Raw genomic sequence first — 23,906 nt, forward strand, 5'->3', positions numbered from 1 at the left:
GGATGACATCCCATGAACATAAGCTCTAATGCATCTTTTGGAGCAAAAATGAATATAAGACCTGATCTTATTTTCAGGGAAACAGTAGAAGTTTGTCTGTGCCTACAATGTTTAAGGGTTACTTTCTGCCCTGCAATATTTCCAGTTCCACCATCTTAGCCATGTTTAGGAAGCATAGGATTTCGGAGTTTTCATCTTTGTACCAGTTAAGGCTTTTATGTAACAAGTGATAGAAAACTCATTCTCACGGAAGCAAAAGTGGCTCATAAAATCCAAGTGTAGTCCTGACGAGACATAGCTGCATTAGGACATATAACATAATCAGGGCTCATTTCTGATCATATTGTTCTGCCTTCTACTGACCTGGGTGTCACTTGGTACCTAAATGGCCATATCAACTCAACCAAACATCCTCTCAGCATCAAGCCTCTTTCCAAAAACTGGTGGTAAAAGTATCTGGCTATGTATCCATCCGAGGGCCAAACAATATGATGTACACACACTCCACCCCAAACCAGGTGAGGTCACCTACACCAAAACCACATGGATCAAGAGTTGGGAACAGAATGATTCCTCAGAGGGAAATCTGAGGATGACTATCAGAGGGCAACTGAATAAATGAAGCAAAAATAACAGATGTCAATTACACCATCCCTGTAGTCACGTACTAAAAATCTTGGCTTCCTAAGAAAAACCCTAGCTGCCCTTAGGGTCTACTCCACCAAGCCAGATCAGAGAGCTCTCTCCCAGCCTGAAAACAGTTCGTCCTTTGCAGAATTGCTTTTACTGAACTGTCCTGTTCTGGGATTGTCCACTGAGTCAAAGGTGCAGAAGCCCTCTGCAACTTGTAACATATGTAAACCTGGATGGTTTGTTGGCTCGCACACAAAGGATCAAGTTCACACATGTATTAGCATAAGCAAAAGTGTTTACTTAGCCCCAAGGATTTGGATACAGAAGTGTGGAGAGGTGTGGAGAGATCCATTAGGAAGGAGACTCAGCTACCAGGGGCGTCTGTCACATTGGCCTGAAGAACACGCTATGAAACTGGACAAGTTGCAGGGGGCAGGGGCACCTCCTGAGGTTGGCCAGGGGCTTTCTAGACAGGATGATTGTATGCTTCAACTGGGACACTTCTGAGAATGAAAGACGGTGTTCATCGGCATAAACTGGAACTCTGCCAGGCAAACGGGCGTATTTCTAGGTGGCACCAGGGAACCTAGCGTAACACATTCAACATCAGGTACACATTCCAGGCTCACACAGGACATAGGTTTGGACAGCTGTCCTAAGGAGTTCAGTGTTTGGGCACACCCAGCATTATCTGTCATTGTGTTATCAGAAGGCTTAACAGTATCATTTTTATGAGAGGATCCTTGTGAGAAATTCTTACCTGAGCTAAGTACCGAGGATTGTTCTTCCTAGACTTGGATTTACTTTAATCTTAGAGACATTCTGAATGGTGGGTCTGACCAGGTTTCTCTTTCTGCCTTGGCTACTAAGAAGCTTTAATGTATGGCCTGATCCAAAGTAACAGTATTGGTCCCTGTGGCAAGTGCTTCCTGCCTCATTCCCAGCTCCATGTTGTATCCTCCCACCCTTGGGTTTCTTTCATGTTACTTTTCATTTACATGATCTTGTACCTTAGGTTTTCCTGTTAGTCACTTGGAGTCCCATGTAAAACATAGATACTCCCAGCCCAACTGCCTACAGATACGGGGAGGCCATTTCAATTGACTCCATAAGATTTTCAAAACAATGTTGACCCTGCAGTCTGATTCCGTTGAACTTGAAATTGCATGGATCTCTAATTCAAACAAATCATCAGGGAGGAAAAAACAAAAAATGAACCAACTGAACTTAAATATTGTTTATTTGATGATATTGAGACATTTTTATCAACGTTGTTTACGTGTGACCAGGGTAGTGTGGTTATGTTGAAAAGTGAGCTTTTATCTTTTAGATATATACTGAAATATTTCCAGCCTCTTCTATAATGGCCAAGTCTGACATTAGACAGATAAGGAAATATAATTCTCTTCTAGGGAGTGGCAACAAATATTTTTGAACGAAATAGTTGGCCACACCCACCCTCGCCCTCCCCTGGGAGTGGGGCCAATCATCAACATTTTAAACAAGGACCCAGCTGACTCTGCTGTAGGTGGTTCTCAGATGTCACCTTGAGAAACTCTGCCCTATAGTGATACTCTCCAGGGGAGTAGCAGAAAAGCTGTGCTTATTCTGAAAGACTGGGTCATTTTCTTAGGATTCCACACACCTCTTGTTCTCATTTCTCATCGCTAACAACACTCGCAGAGAATACTGAGTCCTGCTCCACGAACAGAGGACTCTGTGGTCAGGTAAGCTAGTGACCTCATTCAAGTCCGAATAGTCCTGCAGTAAAGAATCCTATTTAAATTTATTTGATCCATCATTTCCCAAACCAAACACAGAATCATTTTTATGAATGCCTATGAATAGTTCCATAGAACAGTGAGTTGAAATTTCACATGTACCTGTATTTGTTCATGAGGTTAAAATTTATGATTTCAATTCACCATTGCATTTACTGCCATTTCTCAAGGTACATCCTCTAATGCCTCCATACTCCCTGTAAAAAAACAATAGTATAGCAGAGGATTGGACTTAGAATCTGAAAATGCTTGGGTCACCATTTACCAGCCATGTGACCTCGAATATGCTACTTAACCCGAGCTTCAGTTTCTTCACCTGAAAATTGGGAATCACAGCTTTCAAACCACTACCCGGTTGTGAGGGTCAAAGATAACCCAGAGGAAATCATCCAGATCTGTAAATGGTTTTAAATCACATATTTCTTCAAGGCGTAGGCCAGAGTTGTTCACAACCGGATGTGAACCAGTTGTCGAGGTGGCCTCACAGCCCAGATTATAATACTAACCCCGCAAACAACCTGCTGACCACAAAGGAGTCCTGATGCAAGTGTTAAAACCCGCAGGGGTGCTCGTGTCTACGTGACAGACAACACCCTCCCCTATTACAGACCTCTTTGGCTCCAACTAGATCACAGGGAGGAAGCCATCATTGAACTGCCTTCCTTTTGTCTGTCCATGCAGATGAGACTAGACAAAAACAGGATTCCACAGCCATCCCAACCCTGATGAGCAGGGTGTAGACGCCAGTTGCAGTGCCTGCCAATGGACCAGGAATGTGGGATAATTGTCAGTGTCCTCTTTGCCCCTGCTCCAGGATATTAGATTGCTAAATCATTGTCAATACACCCATCTGATGAAATTCGGCCCATGGGGTCACCAGAGTTAATATCAGGGATAAATCCAGGAATGCACACGAAGGCCTTCTTTGGCAGAGAAGCAGGGAACCAAGGTCCTTGTCTAAATAGCTCAAGCTTATTCTTTGAAAAAAGGCAAGCTAGACACGCAAGTTTCCTCATTCAAACCATAGAGAGAGTAACACCAATATTCATACTGCTGATGAAGGGATGACACTGACACTCCCTTTGTCTTCTAACTTTTAAGGAAATATTTTTCTCTTTTACAGTTTGGATCATCTCCTTCTTCTCCACCCAACACGACTTAAAAAAAATTGCATAAATAGCTATTAGGTGCATTACTTGTGACACACTCCTAGAGTTAAAGAGAAAAATGCCAGAAAACAAAACAAAAAGGGACTCGAGCAATCACCAAATAAAAGTGGTTTATGCTAAGAACACGGATACCCTACAGAAGAGACAGACAATTAAGAAACAGTTTATTCGATCATAAAAACTAGTGATTTAAACCTCTAAAACAGAAGAGCACACAAATCTAGAAAAATGCAAAACATATTTTATCTCTTACCTGAATTAACCTGAGGACCCCTAAGCATTCACTTTAAGAGATATCAATATTCAACTTGTGCAAAGAAACTGTACCCATAGTGTTTAAACCATAAAACCAGTACCTCATTTGTACATGACACAGATCAAATAAAAGCACGTAAATAATATGCAGTTTACAGAATTCGAAGAAAATCAGGGTGACTAAGTCAGGTGAAAGGAAAACAATAGGGACAGGAGCCCTTTTGTAAAGTAGGACAATCTGGTGACATCTCCTGCGAGGCTGGATGAACCCCGGCGGCTCTGGACCCTGAGCAGTCACTGATAGGAGGGGTAAAGTGTGATATCTCTGATAGTCAGCATATTAACAGGGGCTCTGGTGGCATTTCCAGAATTAAATCCGAGATAGTTTTCAGTAAGAAATGTTCTCCTTGAGAGCATGGCCAGCATATGGTTGAGCCGGGACCTGATACCAGAAACGTGAAACTGCCGCTCTTTATTCAAGTTTCTGAGTGAGTCAAAGTGGGGAGCGCCCCAGTACTTGGCGTGTCCGGGGAGAACGAAGTCAGTGACTCTGATGGAAGTCAGGGAGCTGATGGAGCTTGCCACGGAGCCTTGAGAAGACAGAGAGGAGGAAGACTTCAAACTGGAAGATCTCGACACAGACATCCTTGATACTGGCGAGCCTTCTTTAGACTGGGTTCCCTGAGAGAAGAGAACATTCTCGTCCCCGTCAGTCTGGGTGGTGGCTGACATGGACTGAAGCACGGTTTGGGAAGTTGCTGCCCTGGTGGCGACTGCGGTTTGGGTCCCAGCGCTGGCTGTGGCAGTCCTGGTTTGTGTTCCCGAGTCACTCATGCTCACTGCTCGCATCTCCTCTCCTGGCTCTGTCTGAGTGGTGGCATCGGTCATCTTTCCATCCTCTGGTTTGTCCCTATAGCTGTGGAAGTAGTCTTCTTCATTGAAGGTGGAGGACTCTGCCCTGCCCTTAGCGGGCGCCCCACACTCCAGCTCAGCCTTCTTGGGGGTGCTTGAAAGCCTGGCGAGCCGCAGCCGCAGCAGATTGCCCAACGTGAGCTCCTTGGACAGTGGTTTCCGGTCAACTAGATGGTCAAACTTGCCGCTGACCGGGAAGCCGGACAGGAGTTTGGAGCTGATGGGCTTTGATTGCGCATATAGGATTCGGAACTCCAGGTCGAAGTGTTCAACCACTTGGCCGGACAGAATGACCAAGTTACTGCTATTTAATTTGCCATCTGTCCATGTAAAACTTAAGGATTAAAAACAAACAGAAGCTGGTAAGAATAAGAAATTTTAGTTCACTTATTGTCAATCTGAGTAATAAAGCCCAGATATCCCACTACATAAGAGTCACAACTTTGATGATGGCATACCTACCATATAATGCGCATTCAACCAGCCTAAACATAGGTATATAACATACACACACACACACACACACACACACACACACACACACACACACGTTAAAGTAAAAAGGCCAACTGTTTAACCAACACGCTAAAACCTATCCGTCCCCAGCCTCAGAGTATTTGAAAACTAGAAAGGGCTTCTAACATATTTAGGCCAGCGTCCTCATTTGCTAAGTGAGGAAACCAGCTAGTGGTTTCTCACCGGGAAGCTGGTGGTAGACCCTAGACTGGGCTCAGTCCTTAAGAATTGCTAGTGCAATGCTCCTGCTCCCTCCTCCAGCGCTGCCATTTTCACAAAACGGACAGTATCGTTATTGCCATGACAACACTGTTGCTGGAAGCACATTTAAAGCTGATTAGCAGCCATGCGCCTGCCGGCCCAGCATCCTTTCTCCTTCCTCTAGTGACAGAACCCACACGCACTCTAGCCCTAAAAGCTTTCATTTATGCGCCCTATCCAATCACCAGAGGGGTGGGCATGTGACCAGGCTGGCCAGACTACCCTACCCCTTGGGTACAGAGTGGGCACAGGACGCAACTAGGGCCAAGTAATTTTTCAAGAACTGATACCAGTGTTGAAAGAATACAAGTCTCTCTGGGAGATACTTATTCAAGGTCACATAAGAAAGCCTGCATCTTGGCCTTCAAATGGAGAGTGTAACTGAGAATAAAGACGAACTAAGAAAAGCAGAACCAGGAGACAGCGTTCTGGTAAATGTATGGCCTCGAGGTCAAGAGCTAAAAACCTTCCTACACTTGGCAAGTCGTGTGAGTCAATAAATTCCACTTTGCACAAAGTAGTTTGAGTTCGCTTTCGGCATTTGCAATCGCCCCATTGATAGAAAAGAATGAAGATTCTTTTGAAAACCCTCAATGAGATCATGGAAACAAGACACCCGTCCGACACCAGGATTATAAGTGTCCTCAACACATGGAAGCTATCTTCATCCTCAACCTCACCCTCAATGACAGCGTATTTTATTTATAGAAGGCCGTTTTTATATTTTTATATTTTAGAATAGCCAAAAACCATTTGGAGCTAAGTTTGGCTAATATAGACAAATCCTACTTTGGGTGAAAATCTAGTTTCCTCCTGTTATTTAAAAACTTCTTGAAAGGAAGTGAAAGGAAGGAAGTCTCAAGGAAGAGTTCGGATTTTGTTCCAGGCAGTGATGGTACTATTTGAGAAGAAAGGCCTCAAGAGGTTTTTGATCTTATCGCCTCAGCACCCACAAATCCTTGCATGTCCACCTTTACTCAGGGCTGACACAGTTATCACTCAGGAATGTGCGTTTCTTCAGAAGTGAGTTTTTCTTTTTAAACTCTAGACACACCCCTTCAGACCACCTAAGGCAGAGGTGGCAAAACACACTACCATTGAAGCCGCAGGAGAAAAATATGGTACGTTTTAATTTCTAGAGATTAGTGTTAACCACTCATTATCTCCACCCTCTATTCAACTTCCCTGAACTCTGCCTAAGACATTATTGCCAAAGGGAGACTTCAAAGGTGGGGCCAGAGCTTGGATCAGTACTTTCTAGGCTAAAGCGCCAGATTACAAGGCTTGAAGCAAGGTGAAGGATTTAAGTGTAAACTGAAGCCTTCAGCTCTTCCCTCCACACTGATGCCCATGCCTACGGCTGCCCTTATCTTCCAGTGAGCAGGAAGGAGGGTTGGGGGGGTGTCAAAGTCCCCAAGGAACAGGACTCACTCAACCCCCAATTCTTCCACTGCAGGCCTGGCTGAGGCTTGAATGTAGGACTCGCTCACCAGGAGGTCTCCAGGCAAGTTTCAACCCCTGCACCTTAGGTTTGTGGACCACGGGGCAGGGGAGGTGACCTCCACCCCAACTACCTCCTAGAGGAGGAGGCTTTGATTAACCTACTCACACACAGATGTACGCGTATCAGAATGCTTGCCCATAAAGCCTTGCGTTGCGGAGAAAAAAGCTTTTGCCTTTATGTATCATGGCTCCTTCTAAAAAGTATAGATTAATAGGCATGGACGGGTGAAAAATTTACCTGTAAGAGCCTGTGGCCACACGAATGCCATCAATCAGTGTGAACTTTTCATGAACCTTCCCAACAATTTTAGTTCCCGACCTCGCATAGTAGATATTTCCTGTAATAGTCCGAACTGTCATCAGCTGTTGGTGAGAGATCAGGGAGAAAAATAAATGAATAACCCAGTAAGCAAATGATTCAAGATTAGAGGGCTCAGTTTACAGTTCCCAAACAGACAAACTTCCTGGCCAGTGAGGGGCTCCCAGTACACTAGCCAGATGATTCTCGGGACTCAGGAAACGCTGCTTCGCATTTAGTCCATCTTCTCACATGCCCTTTTCTTACATTGATTTATTATTTCCCCCATTTAGATATTTTAATACGTACATTTTTCAATTTTTAAAATTTATTCGTTTTTTTCAGTTAGAGCTGACATTCAGTATTATTTTACATTAGTCTCAGATGTACAGCACAGTGGTTGGACGTTTACATAATTTATGCAGTGATCTCCTGGTTTGGTCTAGTACATCTTACATTTATCCTTGATACCTTTAGCTCATGTACTCTAACAGGAGCCCCACTTTTTGGGAATACTACCCAGTGGAATCCAAGAAATGATTTTGAAACAAAACGTGGGGGATTAAATCATCAAAGGAAACACGCTAGTGATGAATAGCATCTTAACAAAGGCTTAAAGAAGCTAAGCGGATATTTCTCCTACTCAGCCCATCTTCACTTACCCCCACACCATAGTGAGTAGAGAGAATAAGAACATAGAACAAGCCTTCTCTAACACAGGCCTTGAGGCAGAAAACATATTACATGTGGTTACATGTGGCTTAATCAGCAATGTCATATCTCCTACATGTATGTATTTACCAAAAAGGTACACTGGTAGCACACTGGAACTGTATACTGCATGTGTATGCATAATTATCTTTGCAAAATGACACATGTTAATGTATATACAATGGTATGCAAAATACTAAGACAAACTGCATTCTTGGAGCAGATTGGTAGCTAAATATCTTTAGAAATCTTACACATTCAAATTAAATGTTTAAGATTCTTGTTTGACTCTCTCATTCATTCCACAAAGCCCCCACTATGAGCCAAGCCTTGAGACAACAGAGCTATAACGCATGCTTCTTGCTATAAGGCACGCTCTTGACCTTCAAGGACTGAAATAGGAGAGAGAAATGTAATGAATGATTAAAAACTACAGCAAGACAAACATCATCCAGACAAATGAAAATCTATACCTGCACAAAAACCTATAACAAATACTCACAGCATCTTTATTCATAATAGGAAAGACTGGAAACTATCCTAATGTCCTTCAATGGGTGAATGGTTAAACAAACTGTTGTATAATCACCATATGCTACTACTCAGCAATAAAAGGGAACAAAATATTGATACACACAACTTGAACGGATCCCAAGGGCATTATGTCAAAGGGAGAAAAGCCAGTCTCAAAAGGTCACATACTACATGGTTCCATTTATACAACTTCTCTAAGTGACAGAATCATAGAGATGGGGAACAAATTAGCGGTTGCCGAGGTTAAAGATGGTGGGGGGAGGGCACGGAGAGGGGAGTGGATGTGACTATAAAGATGCGGCATGGGGAGATGTTAGTGGTGACGGAACAGTTCTGTGCCTCGATGGCGGTGCTGGTTACACACGTGTTGGCAGGGGAGGGCTTCCTATAGGAGGTGAGGAGTCCTACGCTTCAAAGCGTTAACATATAACAAGCACTGTGGGCGGATTTCGGCGTGATTTTGTGCCTCTTTCCCTTTGGCACTTACCTGAATGGTGCAGGCCTCTGTGGCTGTGGCCAAAGCACTCTGGAGGCCTGCACACGAATGTGTGACTACGTTCCTAGCGACAAGACACCAGCACAGAGCCAGGGCCTGGGGGAGGAAGTCAGCCCCCACTCGCGAGGGCACCTATTCCCCAGCACAGACAAGTCCTGGTGAGAGAAGCAACCAGGAGTGGTGCTTCCCTAGGAAGGACATGACAAAAATCGGTGAGGCCAGAAGTACAGACCTCTTTCAAGCCCTCCTCCAGAGCACCTGGACACCTGCAGCAACCAGCAGTGGGCAACTGAGTCGGCAAACAGTGCTCCTAGATTTCTGCCCAGTCGATGAAGCAGAGCCCATCACTTGATGAAAGTGGTGGTCAGAACTATTCTGGGATTTTCCTGCTGCGAACACAGTCTTAATTACAGAAAGAGCGCCTTGAAATTAAACACTAACGCCTTCGATTTCTTCAGCTCGCCCTAGGGGAGTAGTCACAGACTGAACATTTGGCTAGAAGACAATGTGCTTTCCCATACTTGCATTTTCCTCAGGTCCACCTGATCTCATGTGTCACTTGACTGGTAGGTCACATGACCGGCTCGTTTCATTGGGTCTCCAAGCTCCAATCCTACTTCCATCATGATTTGCTTTGTAGCACTAGTGACACGTTAGAAACTATCAAATTAAACCCAATCCTGTTTCCTCATTAGGCAAAACAACAAACAAGAACTCTGTGGGAGAAGTTAAACAGCCAACATTTTGCAAGCAAACCACACTACTTAATAGCAAGGTGGTAAGTATGTGCACTAACCTACAGGACCAAAGCCCAAATTCTTCATTCAGTGGGCTGACTGCTTTACTGCCAGTATCTAGAACAGTGCACGGCTCATAGTAGGTGCTTGCTCACAAGTGGATGAATAAAATTCTGAAGCTCACAGGTGAAGTTGCTTAATTTGAAAAAAAAAAGAATGGTGTAATACATATGACTGCTTTTCTTGCCACTCTCCACTAAAGAGACCAGGCTAGCTAAATTGTATAACCTTACATTTAAACACATAAGTTCAAATTGCTTTCATGCTCAGAGCAAAGGACATAAAAAAATCTAATTTTATGATAATGAGAAGTGAGAAGCAGCATGTGACAGTGATGGCAGATGGGGAGTCAGACGCCAATCCCACTATTGTCTAGTTGGAGACACTGGGCTCTGTCACCTCCTCGTGATCTAAAACCTACGTGAAATGCCACTTACCCGAGAGGGCTGCTGTGAGGATTACCTTGCAAAACATGTGTCAGGACCCTAGGTCAGTGCCAAGACAAGAACAGGAACTCCATAAATGGTGGTCGTTACCATTAAAATTGGAGTCTACCAGCTTACAGTCAAAGGCAGCAGCTTCAGGGCAGCCTCTGGCCGCCAACAGGAGGCAGCGAGACGACGGGAGAGGCCGAGGTTTGAATCCTGACTCTCGCTTCTCTTCTGTGAGACTTCAGGCAAATCACTTTGCTCACGGCCTCAGTTCCCTCTCTTGTAATAGGGATCCCACTACCAACTACCATGGAGAGAGGTCCCATTTCTGACTGGGCGAAACTAGAATCAGTGCAATACAAACCTTTTCCTGTTCAGGATGAACTTTCAGATCCACACACATATCCAAGAACTGAGAGAGCAGAGCCTGGTCCAGAAGGATGTATACAGCAACTCTCTTTTTCCGACATATTTCCTGCAGGTCTCTGAAGATGTCAATGTCTGTGAAAACATCCATCACCACCGCAATCACCTGCAGTGGGAGGGTGAGGCAGAGGAAAAGCTGTCAGCTTACACCACCACCACCTTCCAGCTCCTCGCCCGGACTCTGGACCCTGTCTCCCAGCTGGGAAGGGATCCCCATTCTACAATAGCCTTCCTTCTTCTGCAGTATCGGTTTCCCCCTCATCGGGGACTCTTCTCCGTATCTGAAGACACTCAGCCCACTGGATCCTACAAATCTGGACTTGGCCTCCCAACTGCCTCCCAGCCACAATCCTCAACACCGGCAAATTTCTCAGAAACACAAATTAATCCACTGCCCCGTCCTCCTATGAACCTGTTCCATTCATCTTCTCTTCCTTTACTAAAACCCGTCTTACAGGTTCAGCTCCGACCAGCAAGCTGTCTCGGCTGTGGCTAACACACTGTCATCTGAGGCATGTTGCTTCCCTGCTGGCTTCAGTTTTCTATGCCGGTAAAATATAAAACCTTAGATTCCCTCTGAGGCCCCTTCTGGGAGTGACATTCTCCAATCAAATAATGACTTTGATTACTGTCTGATTTTGGTTTAGAATCTGAGTTTTTGTTACAATTGACAGGGCTTGTCCACCACCAACTCAGGGCTGGAAACCAATCAACCAGGCAGGCAGATTCTCCCACGTCTGCCTTGCTAATGCGGGTACCACATCTTCATAATCATCTCCTGCTAGTCAAGATCCAACTAAATGGCTCCCATAGCACCAGCCTCCCTCTACGCAAGGTGGTCTTTATAATTCTTCGGTGCCAAGTGCAAGCCAACAAGAGCATGGAAATATGTCCTAAGGATTCTGCCCTGAAACTTGCTCAGTCCTTTCTGCTCCCCCAAAACATGCCTCTATTCCTGCCTCCTACTATATTTACCACACTTGGCATTAGACTACAGTGAAGAGCTGCCTCAGCTCTTTGGGAAGATTATGGCTGTTTCAAATGTCGGTTTCCTTAACTGCGAAATAGGTTTGTAATGAGAACTAAATGACTATGTTACATAAAGTACAAGGTACGACAGATCCCTGAAGTACCTGTTCATTGATTCACTTTACCAGTCCAAAATTTGAGCCCTCCAGACAGTTCAGTACAGGCAGCCATCTGCCAGCCCCCAGCTTTCCTTGCTAAGGAGGCTGCCCCAGCTGCAAAGCGTCTAATCACACCCTTTGCAGGTTTAAACCACGGCCCTCAGCTAACTCCTGGCAGGGCCGTGAGGGTGTCAAACATCCAGCCTTAGAAACAAGTCTCGGCAAACCGAGTCAGAGCTGGGGTGTTCGCTACGGAAACTGCTCCCTGAAGCCAAGGTTTGGAGCCCTTTTACAGTTTGGAGCTGCAAGGGTTTCTCCCTCCTCCTAACCTCAACAGAAATAAACGAGTCTCTTAGAATCACGTGAACTTCTTTTGAACGTTAATTTATTTACAGGTCTCCCATCTAAGGGAGCAGAGGCATCTGAACAGGACTGATTCGATCTCTGTAGTTCCAGAGGACTCAGGGCAGTACCTGACAGTCACTATCCCTTACGTATGGGGGTTAAAGAAGAAATGCAGACAAAGAGGCAGTTCTGCTGTCTTTCTGCAACACCTCGGAGTCTTGTCTACCAGGAGAAGGGACCTGGAAATGCCAGCTCCTGAGAAGTCATTGCTGAGGGAGTATGGGAAAGCCAATTTATCTCTGGCTGCCTCTCCCCTTTCCTCCGCTCCCCAATCTTGATGAAGCCCCAGCTGTGAGCTATTCTTAGGTAAAGGGTACAGCAAAATCCACCCGTGATTTAAAAAATAAAAAGTGTTCTTTGCGAATCAGTAGCATCCTCGGAATTCTGTTTCTATCCTCCAATGGGTTTTTATATGTACTAGTGTGAGTTATATCTAGCCAATTGACTCAGGTCATATAACACAGTGGCTAAAAGGCAGAAAAGCCTGGGCACACAGATCCCAGCTCTGCGGCTTTCTAGCTGTGTGACCCAGGGCAAACTGCTTAATGTCTCTGAGCCTCAGTTTTCTCCTCTGGAAGATATGGCTAATAATAACATCTACGTCAAAGGGCTGTTGTGAGAATTAAATGTGACAGAGCATGGAAAGGGCTCAGGCCTGAAACTGGTGTTCAGTTATGCAGCTAGCACCTCTCCAGAGTCTACTGTGGGCTGAACCCTGTACTAGGCAGAAAGGTGGTTGCAAAGAATTTAACCTACACCCGACTTACCTGCGAAGAGGATATAGGATGCAGGGAAATAAACCGATACCTACTGTAAGAGGCAATTAAATAAGGGGACATTATGGGGGGGGGGCGGTAAAATGGTGGACACACTACAGGCACTCACCTCACTGTTTACCAAAGAGCAGAGGAGGATTCCTGAAGGAGATGGCATTTGAGCTGAATCACAAATAAGGACAAGATTTGGACAGGGGAGAGGTGAAGGGGAAGCATTCTGGCAGGAAGCCAGTGATGACAGAGGGAGAGGTAGGAAATGATGGGGTATGTACCAGTTTGGCTGGAACGAGCAGTATGCACTATAGGGAGCAACAGGACATGACTGAGACCGAGATGAATGAGCAAGATCATAGGAGGCCTTGAATGCCACTCAAGGAATCAGTATCACACTAGCAGTGGGGGAAAAGAGGTTAGAGTATCATGAGTGCCAGGTGATGATCCTGGTAGGACAGAAGAAACTGACGTTGCAGGAGACGTAGGGGCAGGCTGGTGGTCTGACCCCCCACCTCCTAGATACAGGGCCCCGTACCCAAGTGCCCGCAACACAGCAGGTACTTAGACATCTTTTAGGTTTGGCAAATGTTTAGGAAGATTCAAGACTGAAAGAAAAAAAAAAGATCAATGCTAGAGCTTTCGATGATGGAAGCAATGAGGGTTGCAGGGGAGGGAAAGGGGCCATGGGAGAGCCAAGCAATGGACTGTATGGGCTGGAGGAGGGCAGAAGGGGGGAAGAATGGTGGGAAGAGGAGAAGGAGACTCAGGTTCACACAAACAGAAAACAGAAAGAAACAAGATGGAGAGAGAGGCTTCAAACTTGAGAAGCTTGAGGCGGCAGTAAAACCTTCAGAAAGGGGTTCTGCATGCACGGGTATAAGAATGAGGGTTGCGCTCACAGGACAAAGCTAGTGGGACACACAGGTACCCGTTTGCCTCTCTCATTTGCCACTATTGTTTCAAATATTCAGTGAGCCCACCATGAGCCAGTCGTGGTGTTGGGAACTGAGGACCTAGAGTCAATCCCTGTCTGCAAACAACCCAGCCTAATGAGGAGACAGGAGAAGACCCAGGAGTAACAGTGTGATGGGGCTGATGGATGGCACCCAGGGTGCCACAGGAACAAAGACCAAGGAAGCCAGTCCACCTGGCCTGGTCAGAGGTCCAGAGAACCGCTGGAGGCAGGGACCTGGGAACAGAGCCCATAATATAAATCACCTGCCAAACCGAATCTAGATTCGCCACTCAATAAAACAACTGTACAAACAACAGCTTTGTTAGGTAGTGAGTAAGCATCTATTTTGCTATTGGTTTCATTGGTTTTAAAGCCTCAGCCTTTCCAACGGGTACAGAAAATAACTGGATCTGAACGCTGGTCCCTAACACCCACAGGGTTTTGGAGGGTGGATGGAGGTGTTTCTTCCCCCATACCCAACACCCGCTCCTCTCTTACGAGAGCAGGACTCTTTAAGACATCCGGAGGAGGAACAGCCCGCCCCGTGGACGCATCAGCAGGAAGCCCTTCCTTCCTCCAAGACCCTATCTCTGCTCCTCTAAACTCTCCTTAGCCCCACCAGGCCTCAGGCAGCCAAGCCCTGCAGAGCTGAACCAGACCTGCGGCTTCTCAGATCTGAAGGGACAGTCTCTTCAGCGAGCTGAGAAATGACCCGGACGTATTCACTAGCCGGCCGAGTGCCTGCTTTCCAAGGCCAGACACACGTCCTAGGTGTGGGGTGCTCGCACTGCAGGTCCTAGAACTACACGAGGACTTGCAGGATGGCATAGAAACCAGTCACTGCTCCCTCCCTGAGGACGAACGCAGGCACGGACAAAGGAGGGGCATCAGGGAGGCGGGCATCCCATGGCCATCAAGGGCCCACCCGCTCACTCTGGGCACTGTCCTGTCCCTGCCCAAGCTGCACAGAGCCCACCCATTTTCCTAGAGCTAGAAAGCTCTGTAAGTGGTGACTTTTGAGAGACTAGTCCGGGGTCAACACCCATCTGCACCTCAGTGCAAATCCCTCATGACACCTGTTACCCTGCTCTCTTCCTGCACGTCTCCAGCCCCATCGGGAGCAGCCACACCTGTGCCAAGTCCCACATCATCATCGCACAACCCCAAGCCTCACCCCCCTTGCCAACTATCCCTTGTGGATTTATACTCAGTGGCCCATGTGGTTGCAGAGTATTCAACTACAATTGGGGAGGGCACAAACGTTGTGTACACTGTTTATGTAGAACTGGAATCTTTTCTACATGTCTGGAGATTTCAAAACCCCATTCATTGTTATCCCCAATGTACAGATGAGAAGACTAAAGCTTGGAGAGGTTAGGTAACTCGTTCCCCGTGACACACTTAAGCAAGTGCAGGAGCTGGAATTTCAACTCAGGTCGGCGGGACTCCAGAGCGATGGTTGGAAAGTCTTAAAGTAAATATTATTCCAAACAAGTCTAATAATGTTTGGTCTTCAAAAGACTGAGAGCTTGGACTAAATCAAGAAAGGACCAGTCGAGTATTTCATCAAGTCCATGGCTCAAGCCCACTCCAGAGGAAGACTACTGATAACACGCAATAATTCAGAGAGAACATTAAGGAAACATGGAACTCCCCAGGACACTGGGCACCTTTCCTGGGCAGGTGGTACTGCTGCCTCACTCCCAACCAGGACACCTTGGGAAGCAAAGACGTTATGTGAACAGGCTAGAGAATTAAACCTGGACATGGGTCCTGGATTTTCCATTTTAAGCACCATGTACCTTCTAGCAAGTTACTTAAGCTGTGTTAGCGTCTATAATATGCAAATAAAGCACCTATCTTGTAGTATTTGGGGATTCAGTCAACGAGAGAATCCACATAAGCACGTGACAATTCCTGGCATACAGAAAGCCCTCAGGTGGCAGCTTGTCATAGTCGTCGTCCCAATTCTGCCACGTTCCATGGACAAGTCCTTTCACCTGTGTTCAGTGCCCTCAAACAGCCCCTGCCAGCTCTGAAGTCTGATTCAGGCACCCTCAGTGGGCTGGCCAGGCACATGAGCAGCCCCAAGGGGCCACTCGGTCAGTCCTTCCAGTTCTTCCTCTGCATGAAGCAGGATGACCGTGTCAATCACCCCTTCCTGCTGCACCTCAGTTTCCCTCCCTTCCCATCCATAGTCATAAAGCAAGGACACGTGTGCACTATGCCTGGAATTCTACCAAAGGTCTGATCGCATTCAAAGATGTGTCAGCCCATCCAGTGGTCAACATGGCCTGTCCACTGAATTCCTTATCTGACCACATGACACCCAAACTCGATTTCCTTCAATTCCCCCGGGCTCTTGCCGCTTCTGGAGACCTTGCCAAAAAAATCAAAAGGTACATCTTCTCCCAGTTTATTATGTCTTTTAATAGATCAGAAATCCTCTCCTTGGAATTTCTTTAAAAAATCTTTAAATAACTATCTTGATAACAGCGGTAGGGTATGAAAAAAAAAAAAGGAAATTTCCACAGCAAAACCTAAATTTGTGCATGTTCTCTGTAGATTTCATAGGCTGCTACTATAAAAACAACAATGTAAGCATCAGGTTAAAGTGCTGGTGGAGCCTCCTCCTGCAGAGGGTGGCACGCAGGGTGCCTGCCCAGGAAGGCAGGGGACAAAGGAGCCAGTGTTTCACTGGCCTGTGGAGGGACTGACCACTTACGGCCGCATTTCTTCTGTGCTGCTCCAGCATGAAGGACACAAGTGGGCGGAGCTTTTAGAAAGGGAGGGAAACACATCAAGAGGTGTTTTTCTAGGGGAAAGACTTACCATTTTATCATTGAATTATTTTTATTTTGTAATCATGTAAAACATTTGCCTGGTTCCAAAATCTAATCTACAAAGCAAGGTATATTCAGAGACACCTAGATTCCATCCTTGTTCCTTCCTTTTGCTTCTTTCCCTTCTTTCCTCCCCATAAAGATAATAATTTCAATTCGTTTTTGGTTTATTCTTCCATTTAAAAAAAATATAAATAGGTACGTGTATGTACGTATAAACATACTTGTTTAATATAAGCAAGTGCACATTATGTTTATACGTATGTGTGGATATGTGTTTATAGCCTCACTGTAGATAAAAGGTAGCATAGGACACATTGTTCTAGATGACGTTATGTGAACAGAAAAAACCTATTGCATATGTGTATTCATATTTTGCCACCAAATCCCTGTCCAGAGGTTCTGTCATTTGCATCAGGCTTTTAAAAGCCAGTATATACGCATTACTTCTTTTTCCCGACATAACTTATCCTATATCCATAAAGGGATCAGAAAATAGTCCCACAGCTTCTCTACTGTCTCATGGATGCTAGTTGAAAAAAAGTAAAGAAACGAAATGGCAGACAAAATAGCACGGTGGTTGCCAAAGGCTGGAAGGAGGATGGAATAGGGAGTTACTGTTCATTAGGTATGGAGTTTCCATTTGGGAAGAAGAAAGAGTTATGGACATGGGTGGTGGTGTTGCACAGCAATGTTGATGGACTTAACGTGTGCTTCAAAGTGGTCAATTTTGTTATGCATATTTTGCCACAATTAAAAAGATGAAATGAAATGGCTAAATATTCCGAAACTCTTAACCTGACACATCAAATCAAAAGGAAGCGATAAAAAGCAGCCAGACTAAGTCTGATCAGTCACACCTTAAAATGACTCATCAGTGAGCCCTTCTAGGCCAGTGACTCTCAATCGGGCAATTTTGCCCCCAAGAGGACATTTGGCAATGTCCGGTGACATTTTTCTAACGTTTTGCTTAAAATGTTGATAACATAAACCTGCCATCTTAACGACTTCTAAGTGTACAAGTCAGTGGTTTTAATTACATTCACAATGCTGTGCAGTCATCACCGCTACACGTATCCACAACTTTGTCATCACCCCAAACAGAAATCTGTAACCATTAAGCAAGGGCTCCCCATTCCCCACTCAGGAGACATTTCGGAACGTCATGACTATTTTGAGGGATGAGGTGCTTCTGGTCTCTAGTGGGTGGTCAGGGATACTGGTCAGCACCCTACAGTTCACAGGACAGACCCTCAGGACAAAGAATTCTCTGGCCCAAAATGGCAACAGAGGCGGGGTTGAGAAAGCCTGCCCTCGGTAGATACAAGCATCTGGCACAGGAGCTGATCACACTGCACAGGTTCTATTGGGACTCAGAGAGAGGGGAGCAGCATCAGGAAGGCCTTAGGTTCAGACACATCCACATGGAAACAGCGGCCTCCGACACATTCCTCAGCTGCCATTCTTCCCGGCAGGATCTCACTCAACACAAAGACGGCTTCTACTGACGCTCAGGTTATCGAAAAGATGCCCAAGGGCGAGGTCACAGCAAAAGGACCTCCTTGGAACAAAAGCCATAGGGTATAGGCAGCTGGTGAGAACGATGGCTCTGAGGAGTGTGGACCCTCCTGGTAAGATTAGCTTGCCCATGAACTCCCATGCAGAAACCAGGAATGGCCCCACAGCTTGAGCAGAAGCACACGGCCAAATGAGGGCACGCGGCACTGCCAGCAAGGTCTCCACTTCGACCTGATTTGCAGGGGCCAGAGCCCAGGCAAACACTGATTCACATGGCAACAGAGACAAAGAACCGAGTGATTCATCAACAAATACAGTAGTACAGGACAGATTCTAGAGTGGGTGTCTAAGGGGGACAGGAAAAATCCTGTACGAGTATAGTTCAAAATTACCCTAAAAATGTGTTAGGAAGCAAATATTTTGGCTCTCAAAAAAGTCCAAAGCAGTATTTCCTCCAGCTTTGGGGAAGTCCAGCTGAGCCCGAGGTCAGTAGTCAGCTTGTACGCAGAAGCCATGCTGTACATAAATTGTTTTTTCAAAACATCATACCTTACTCAGTGTGGCAGAATGCCCACACTTTGCAAGGCGCACAGAAACTGAGCCAGCGGAGGGACTGGAGGATTCACAGCCACCATCACACCTACTCTGGTACAGTACTTGCTGCGTGAAAATCAGGCAGAATCAATTACCTTCTCCCTCTCCCCATCCTACCCTCCCCAACACATGCAGCTGACGGATCCAAGGCGCATAGGGTGGGTTTCCACAGTATTTCCTGAGCACCAACTGTGCCAGATGCCTTGCATGCCCAAATGGCTCAAAAAGCAGCCTGAGTCCTGGGTGCTGCTATCCCAGAACCGTCCAATCAGGCTACAAAGTCAGGATTAGACACCTCCATTTACTGAGTGACCCTGCTTTCCTGTACTGACCACTCCAGTCTTCTTGAAAAGAGCAGATTTAGTACTGTCATTTTTCTGTTCATAGGATATGTCATGTGGAAACTAAAAGTCCAAATTTTAAGACACCATGAAAAATCTTCAGCCTGTTGAAAACTACCAAAGCACCGATCCTTCTTCCCGGCAAGGAGGCCACGTGGAACAGTGACTAAGAGCGCAGGCTCAGGAGCCAGTTGGACTCTGTCCCACCCTAACCGCATGGTCTGGGACAAGTTACTTAAACTCTCTGTGCCTGGTCTTTTTTTTTTTTTTAAAGGAGGGCGCAGCTCACAGTGGCCCATGCAGGGATAGACCCGGCAACCCTTGGTGTGATTAGCACTGGGCTCTAACCAACTGCGCTACCCGGCCACCCCTGTGCCTGGTCTCTTAACTGTGACCTCCTCCTAGGGTTAGGTGGGTTAAGTGAGAGAATCCAGGGAAAGGGCTTAGCACAGAAACTGACCCACTGAAAGTGCTCAATCACACCACCAGTGCTTTTGCCATTGCAACAGATACCGGATGGCTTCTCATCTCATCCTAAACAGCCTGAGACCTAAATTTTCACAGTCCTCGCTGCATAGGTGCTAGATTTAAAGGATATGGCCAGAGTGACACAGCCCCTCCTGTGTACATAACACACACTTCTACTCAGAGCAGCAGCACTGGACCAGCCACCAGATTAGCTATTACCTGTCTCCTCCATAAGCCTCTGTCCACCTGAGGATAAAAATGGCTCCTTATCTCCACGTGGCACAAGGCAGAAAATGATGGCTGACAGTGGCTAACAGACGCTGTGCCTCAGTTTGAGTCTTGGCTCTGTCATTCCCTAGCTGTGTGACCTCAGGGCAACTAAACTTCTCTATGCCTCAATTCCATCACCTGCAAAATGGAGATAAATAATCAGATTACAGGGAACAGAGCATTGTTATGCTTTTTTAAATAAAAGAGATGGTCCCTGAGACCTCACGTGTAGTAAGTCTCAAATCCAACTCATCTCCCCATCCCTGCCTTCAGCCTTATTTTCCTTCTATGTTCTAATTTAGTAACATCTCTGCCCATCCAAGCTAAAAAATCTCAAATCTCTTCAACTCTTCTCATACCTTCTTCTCCTTAGCTTTGCCTGCTCCCCTCCCCTCTCCCTCACTAACCTTCCAGACCGTGTAATGACCAAGTCCTGTCAATTCTACCTAAAATTCTTTCCCTGCCCCCACCCCCCCGCCCCAATACTGCCTTAGCACTCTCTTCTCTGTGGACCCTTCCTTATAACCACTCTGGACACCAGTCTCACCCCTATGTAACCCACCCTCCTTCATGGTCCCACCAGAATTACTGCTCATAACACCAATCTGATCATGCTCCTCCCCTCCCTCTAAACCTTTCAATGGCTCTCCACTGCTCCTTCAAGTACAGTGGTACCTCGGTTTTCGAACGTCTCCATTAACAAACATTTTGGTTTACAAACGCCATAAATTTTATGGATCTACGGTATCATTAGATAGTAAAATTCATGCTAAATTTGCAGTTTTAGGGGTTGACTTTAAAGGTCTGGAACGGATTAATCCATTTTACATTACTTTCTATGGGGAAACCATGCCTCGGTTTTCGAACGTTTCAGAACTCAAACCGTCTTCAGGAACGGATTATGTTCAAAAACTGAGGTACCACTGTACTGTGCAAAGCTCTTGACAATCTGGCCCGTTTCCCCTTTCAGCCTCCTCTCCCACCACTAACCCTCGTATATTCTCTGCTCCAGCTGTGAGGAACTCGGCTGCCCCCCAAACAAGCCAGGTCCTTTCACACTTCTGGGCCTGCCCCTATCCACTGGCCCACCCATCCTCCTGGACCCAGCTCCAAGGTCACCACCACACTCGAGGCTTCCTTTCTTCAGCCCCTCCCCCACTACCTGTAGCAACCTCCTCACTGCTTCCCAGCAGCAGACAGTCAAGTCTCAAGAGCAGGCAAGGACCATGTCCTTCACCTGTGGCCCCAGCTCCTCGCACAGTGCCGGATACATACTAGGCACTGAATAAGCAAGTAATTAGCTACATAGCAGAGACACTGAAAACACTCATCAGATTTAAAGGTATGTACCACGTTTATCAGTAAAAAATCTCCCAGGATCCAAATACAGAAATCTCAAAGCTATGAGGGTGTGGCTGGACTACGGCAGGGAACGGAACGGGAGGTTCTACCCAGCAGTGTCAGGATTACACAATGTCCCCAGGACAAAGGACAGCCTTAGTTAGCACCAGCCTAGAGCCCCTTCTAAGGCCAACACATGAGTTTATGTACATACAGTTTTCCTTCTGGCGTGAGCTCCAGTGCCCCTTCACTACCAATAAAAATTGGAGGGCAAGAGGCTAAGGCAATCCCTGTCTTTCAAGGAGACCCGTTCATTATTTTTCTCAAGTTCCAAGGTCCCAAGTTCTGGTCCTGGAGATAAGTAAGCTTTGGGAATGAATGTAAACCTACCCCACATTCGAGCCTGTTTCCATGTTTTTAATCTTCCCACTGAACCCATATATCTCTGCTGCATCAAAAGGACCCTCAGCACACCCAAAGCACTGCAGGACCGATAAGTGGCCTAGGTGGAGCCCACACCTACTCCTCCAAAGGCAAGGCACTAGCCTATTGTATCCCCTACTTGCTACAACCCCAGCGTCAGGCAAAGCACAGCCAGCATCAGGAACACTGGGGAGATGTGGGGCTTGTTCTTGGACTTGGCGACTTCCACTGGACTTGACGCACAGATATCATAACCCAGGCACACTCAGGTACCATCCCTAGTGAGTCTGACCACGGCCTGAGGCTTCACCTGCCACGTCGCCGGCACAGGCACTGCCAGTCCGCAAGCCAGGTGGCAGCTGACCGTGGCTCTGGACTAAGGTGTCTACCTCCGTAGTTTCTTTTGCTCTGCCCCACCCACCTGTGTGCTGCACTCTTCCTCGCTGATCCCCAGGTACCCAGCACCCTGCTGCAGTCTCATCCTGGCTGGCAGCGAGACAAGACTTCCCAATGCACCCCAATACCACGTCACACTAAGAGTCAGACCACTACCAACACCTGCTGTGAATGGAGACCACCTGATGCAGGTGGGCATTGGAGCAGGCCACTGCTCACTGGGGCGTCCCCCGGCCAAAGGAGAAGCCACCCCCTTGCCCCACCCATTCACAGAAGGAGCAACTTTCCCACCGGTCTGGCAGAAGGGAAGGGGACAGAGCTCTCACTTGGCCACTCGTGCGCGCAGGTGCTTTCCACAACCTAAGACACGTGGACGTGACTAGCAACGACAGATCCCTAATGCCCCGGAGTCGTCTCTGGGGACAACCTTTCAGGAACTTTCCCCTAGGTAGTGAGCTTCTTAGGTAACGCCGCTCCTAAGTCCCCGAAATTGGGACCTGGTGCCGCAGACAGCCAGGAAAGTTGGCGATCTGGTTTGGTTTCGCGGAACTGTAGAACTAGAAGCACTTCTGGTCCCCTCTCCCAGGGGACGTTTATGTTAGGAGGTGGAATTCGGGCAGCAGTGGCCTTCCCGGCGACCGAGACTCCTCCCCCTGTCCCCTCCCAGACGGCGTGGCGGGGGGATCCGAGATCCGAGCGGTAACATGCAGGGGGGGCGAGTCGGGGACCCCGGAGCCACAGGCTCGCGCGCCCGTGAGGCCTCAGTCCCCCGGTTTCGAAGAGGCTCTTCTGTCCCACCGGGGACCGAGGCGCCCCGAGGGGACCGGGCCGCGCCGCTCACCTCTCGCGCGGCGCGGAGTTGCTGGCGCAGCGCGTCCTTGCAGCCATAGGGGCCGCTGGCGCCCGCGCCGCGGGGCTGGAAGTGGGCCTCGACGCGCGTGGCGCCGCGGTAGGCGCCCTGGTAGAAGGCCGGCCAGCCGAGCTCCAGCATGGGCGGCTCCAGGTCCGACTGTTCGGGGAAGTAGGTGCCGGACGAGCAGTCGTGCGACGAGGCGAAGGAGTCCTCCGTTCCCGCCGCCGCGCCCTCCTCGCTGGGACGCTCCGCCGTGAGCAGAATGGAGCGCACCTCGTCGGGGTTCAGGAAACTACCCACGCGCTCGCGTCGCAGGAAGGCCGCGAAGGCATCGGGGCCGCCGGCCACCAGCTCCTCCAGCGCCAGGCGCTGCGCCTCGCTGTACAGCTCGGCGAGGTTGGGCGGCCCGCACGGCGACAGGCAGGCGGCGGGAAGATCGTCCAGGCCCTCGGACCGCAGAGCCATGGCAGCAGTCGGACCCAGCCAGGCTCCGGCGAGTGCAGACCGGCGGGCCGCTTTATAGGCACCTTTGAATCAAACCGGCCCGCGCCATTGGCCGCCCCGCCCCGCCCCGGCTCTCCCATTGGCTGCCTCCCCATAACGGCGGAGGCCGGGCGCCGCGCACGCCCTTACGGCCCGCCCCTTGTCGTGCATTGGCTGCCCTGCGGCCTGACCCCATCCTGCGCCTCCGCATTGGCTGCTGACTGCAGTCAACCTCCAGCCCCGGTTAGGGGTGGCGTCGCGGAATTTAAATTTGGCGACTTGGTGCCTGAATCGACGCGGCGCCGAGCTCCTTACGGTCTGCGAGAGAGGGGATGGGCCTGAGTGGCGCCGGCTGCAGAGTCCCATCTGAAGCCTGAGAGTCCAGCCCCCGCCATC

General features: G+C 47.7%; 1 protein-coding gene across 1 annotated transcript; it reads right to left on the reverse strand.

The window, feature by feature from the left end:
• Positions 1-913: 913 nt before the first annotated feature.
• Positions 914-23,600, reverse strand: FAM83D (family with sequence similarity 83 member D). The gene is made up of 4 exons (XM_081033746.1): positions 23,016-23,600; positions 10,662-10,829; positions 7,269-7,393; positions 914-5,084 (listed from the first exon to the last, which is right to left on the reverse strand). Exons 1-4 carry the CDS (start codon positions 23,490-23,492, stop codon positions 4,133-4,135), a joined length of 1,722 nt encoding a protein of 573 aa, XP_080889872.1. The 5' UTR covers positions 23,493-23,600; the 3' UTR covers positions 914-4,132.
• Between the last annotated feature and the right edge of the window lie 306 nt (positions 23,601-23,906).

The sequence above is a fragment of the Rhinolophus hipposideros genome, assembly GCF_964194185.1.
Source record: "Rhinolophus hipposideros genome assembly, chromosome: 22".
Taxonomy (NCBI): Eukaryota; Metazoa; Chordata; class Mammalia; order Chiroptera; family Rhinolophidae; genus Rhinolophus; species Rhinolophus hipposideros.

What these genes read in the sequence shown, in the direction of transcription:
- FAM83D (XM_081033746.1), bottom strand. Translation starts at nt 23,492, where the DNA reads ATGGCTCTGCGGTCCGAGGGCCTGGACGATCTTCCCGCCGCCTGCCTG. An exon ending in AACTCCGCGCCGCGCGAGAG is followed by an intron (nt 10,830 to 23,015) that starts GTGAGCGGCGCG and finishes CTCCCACTGCAG; the next exon opens with GTGATTGCGGTGGTGATGGA. An exon ending in GTGGCCACAGGCTCTTACAG is followed by an intron (nt 5,085 to 7,268) that starts GTAAATTTTTCA and finishes TTAATCCTTAAG; the next exon opens with TTTTACATGGACAGATGGCA.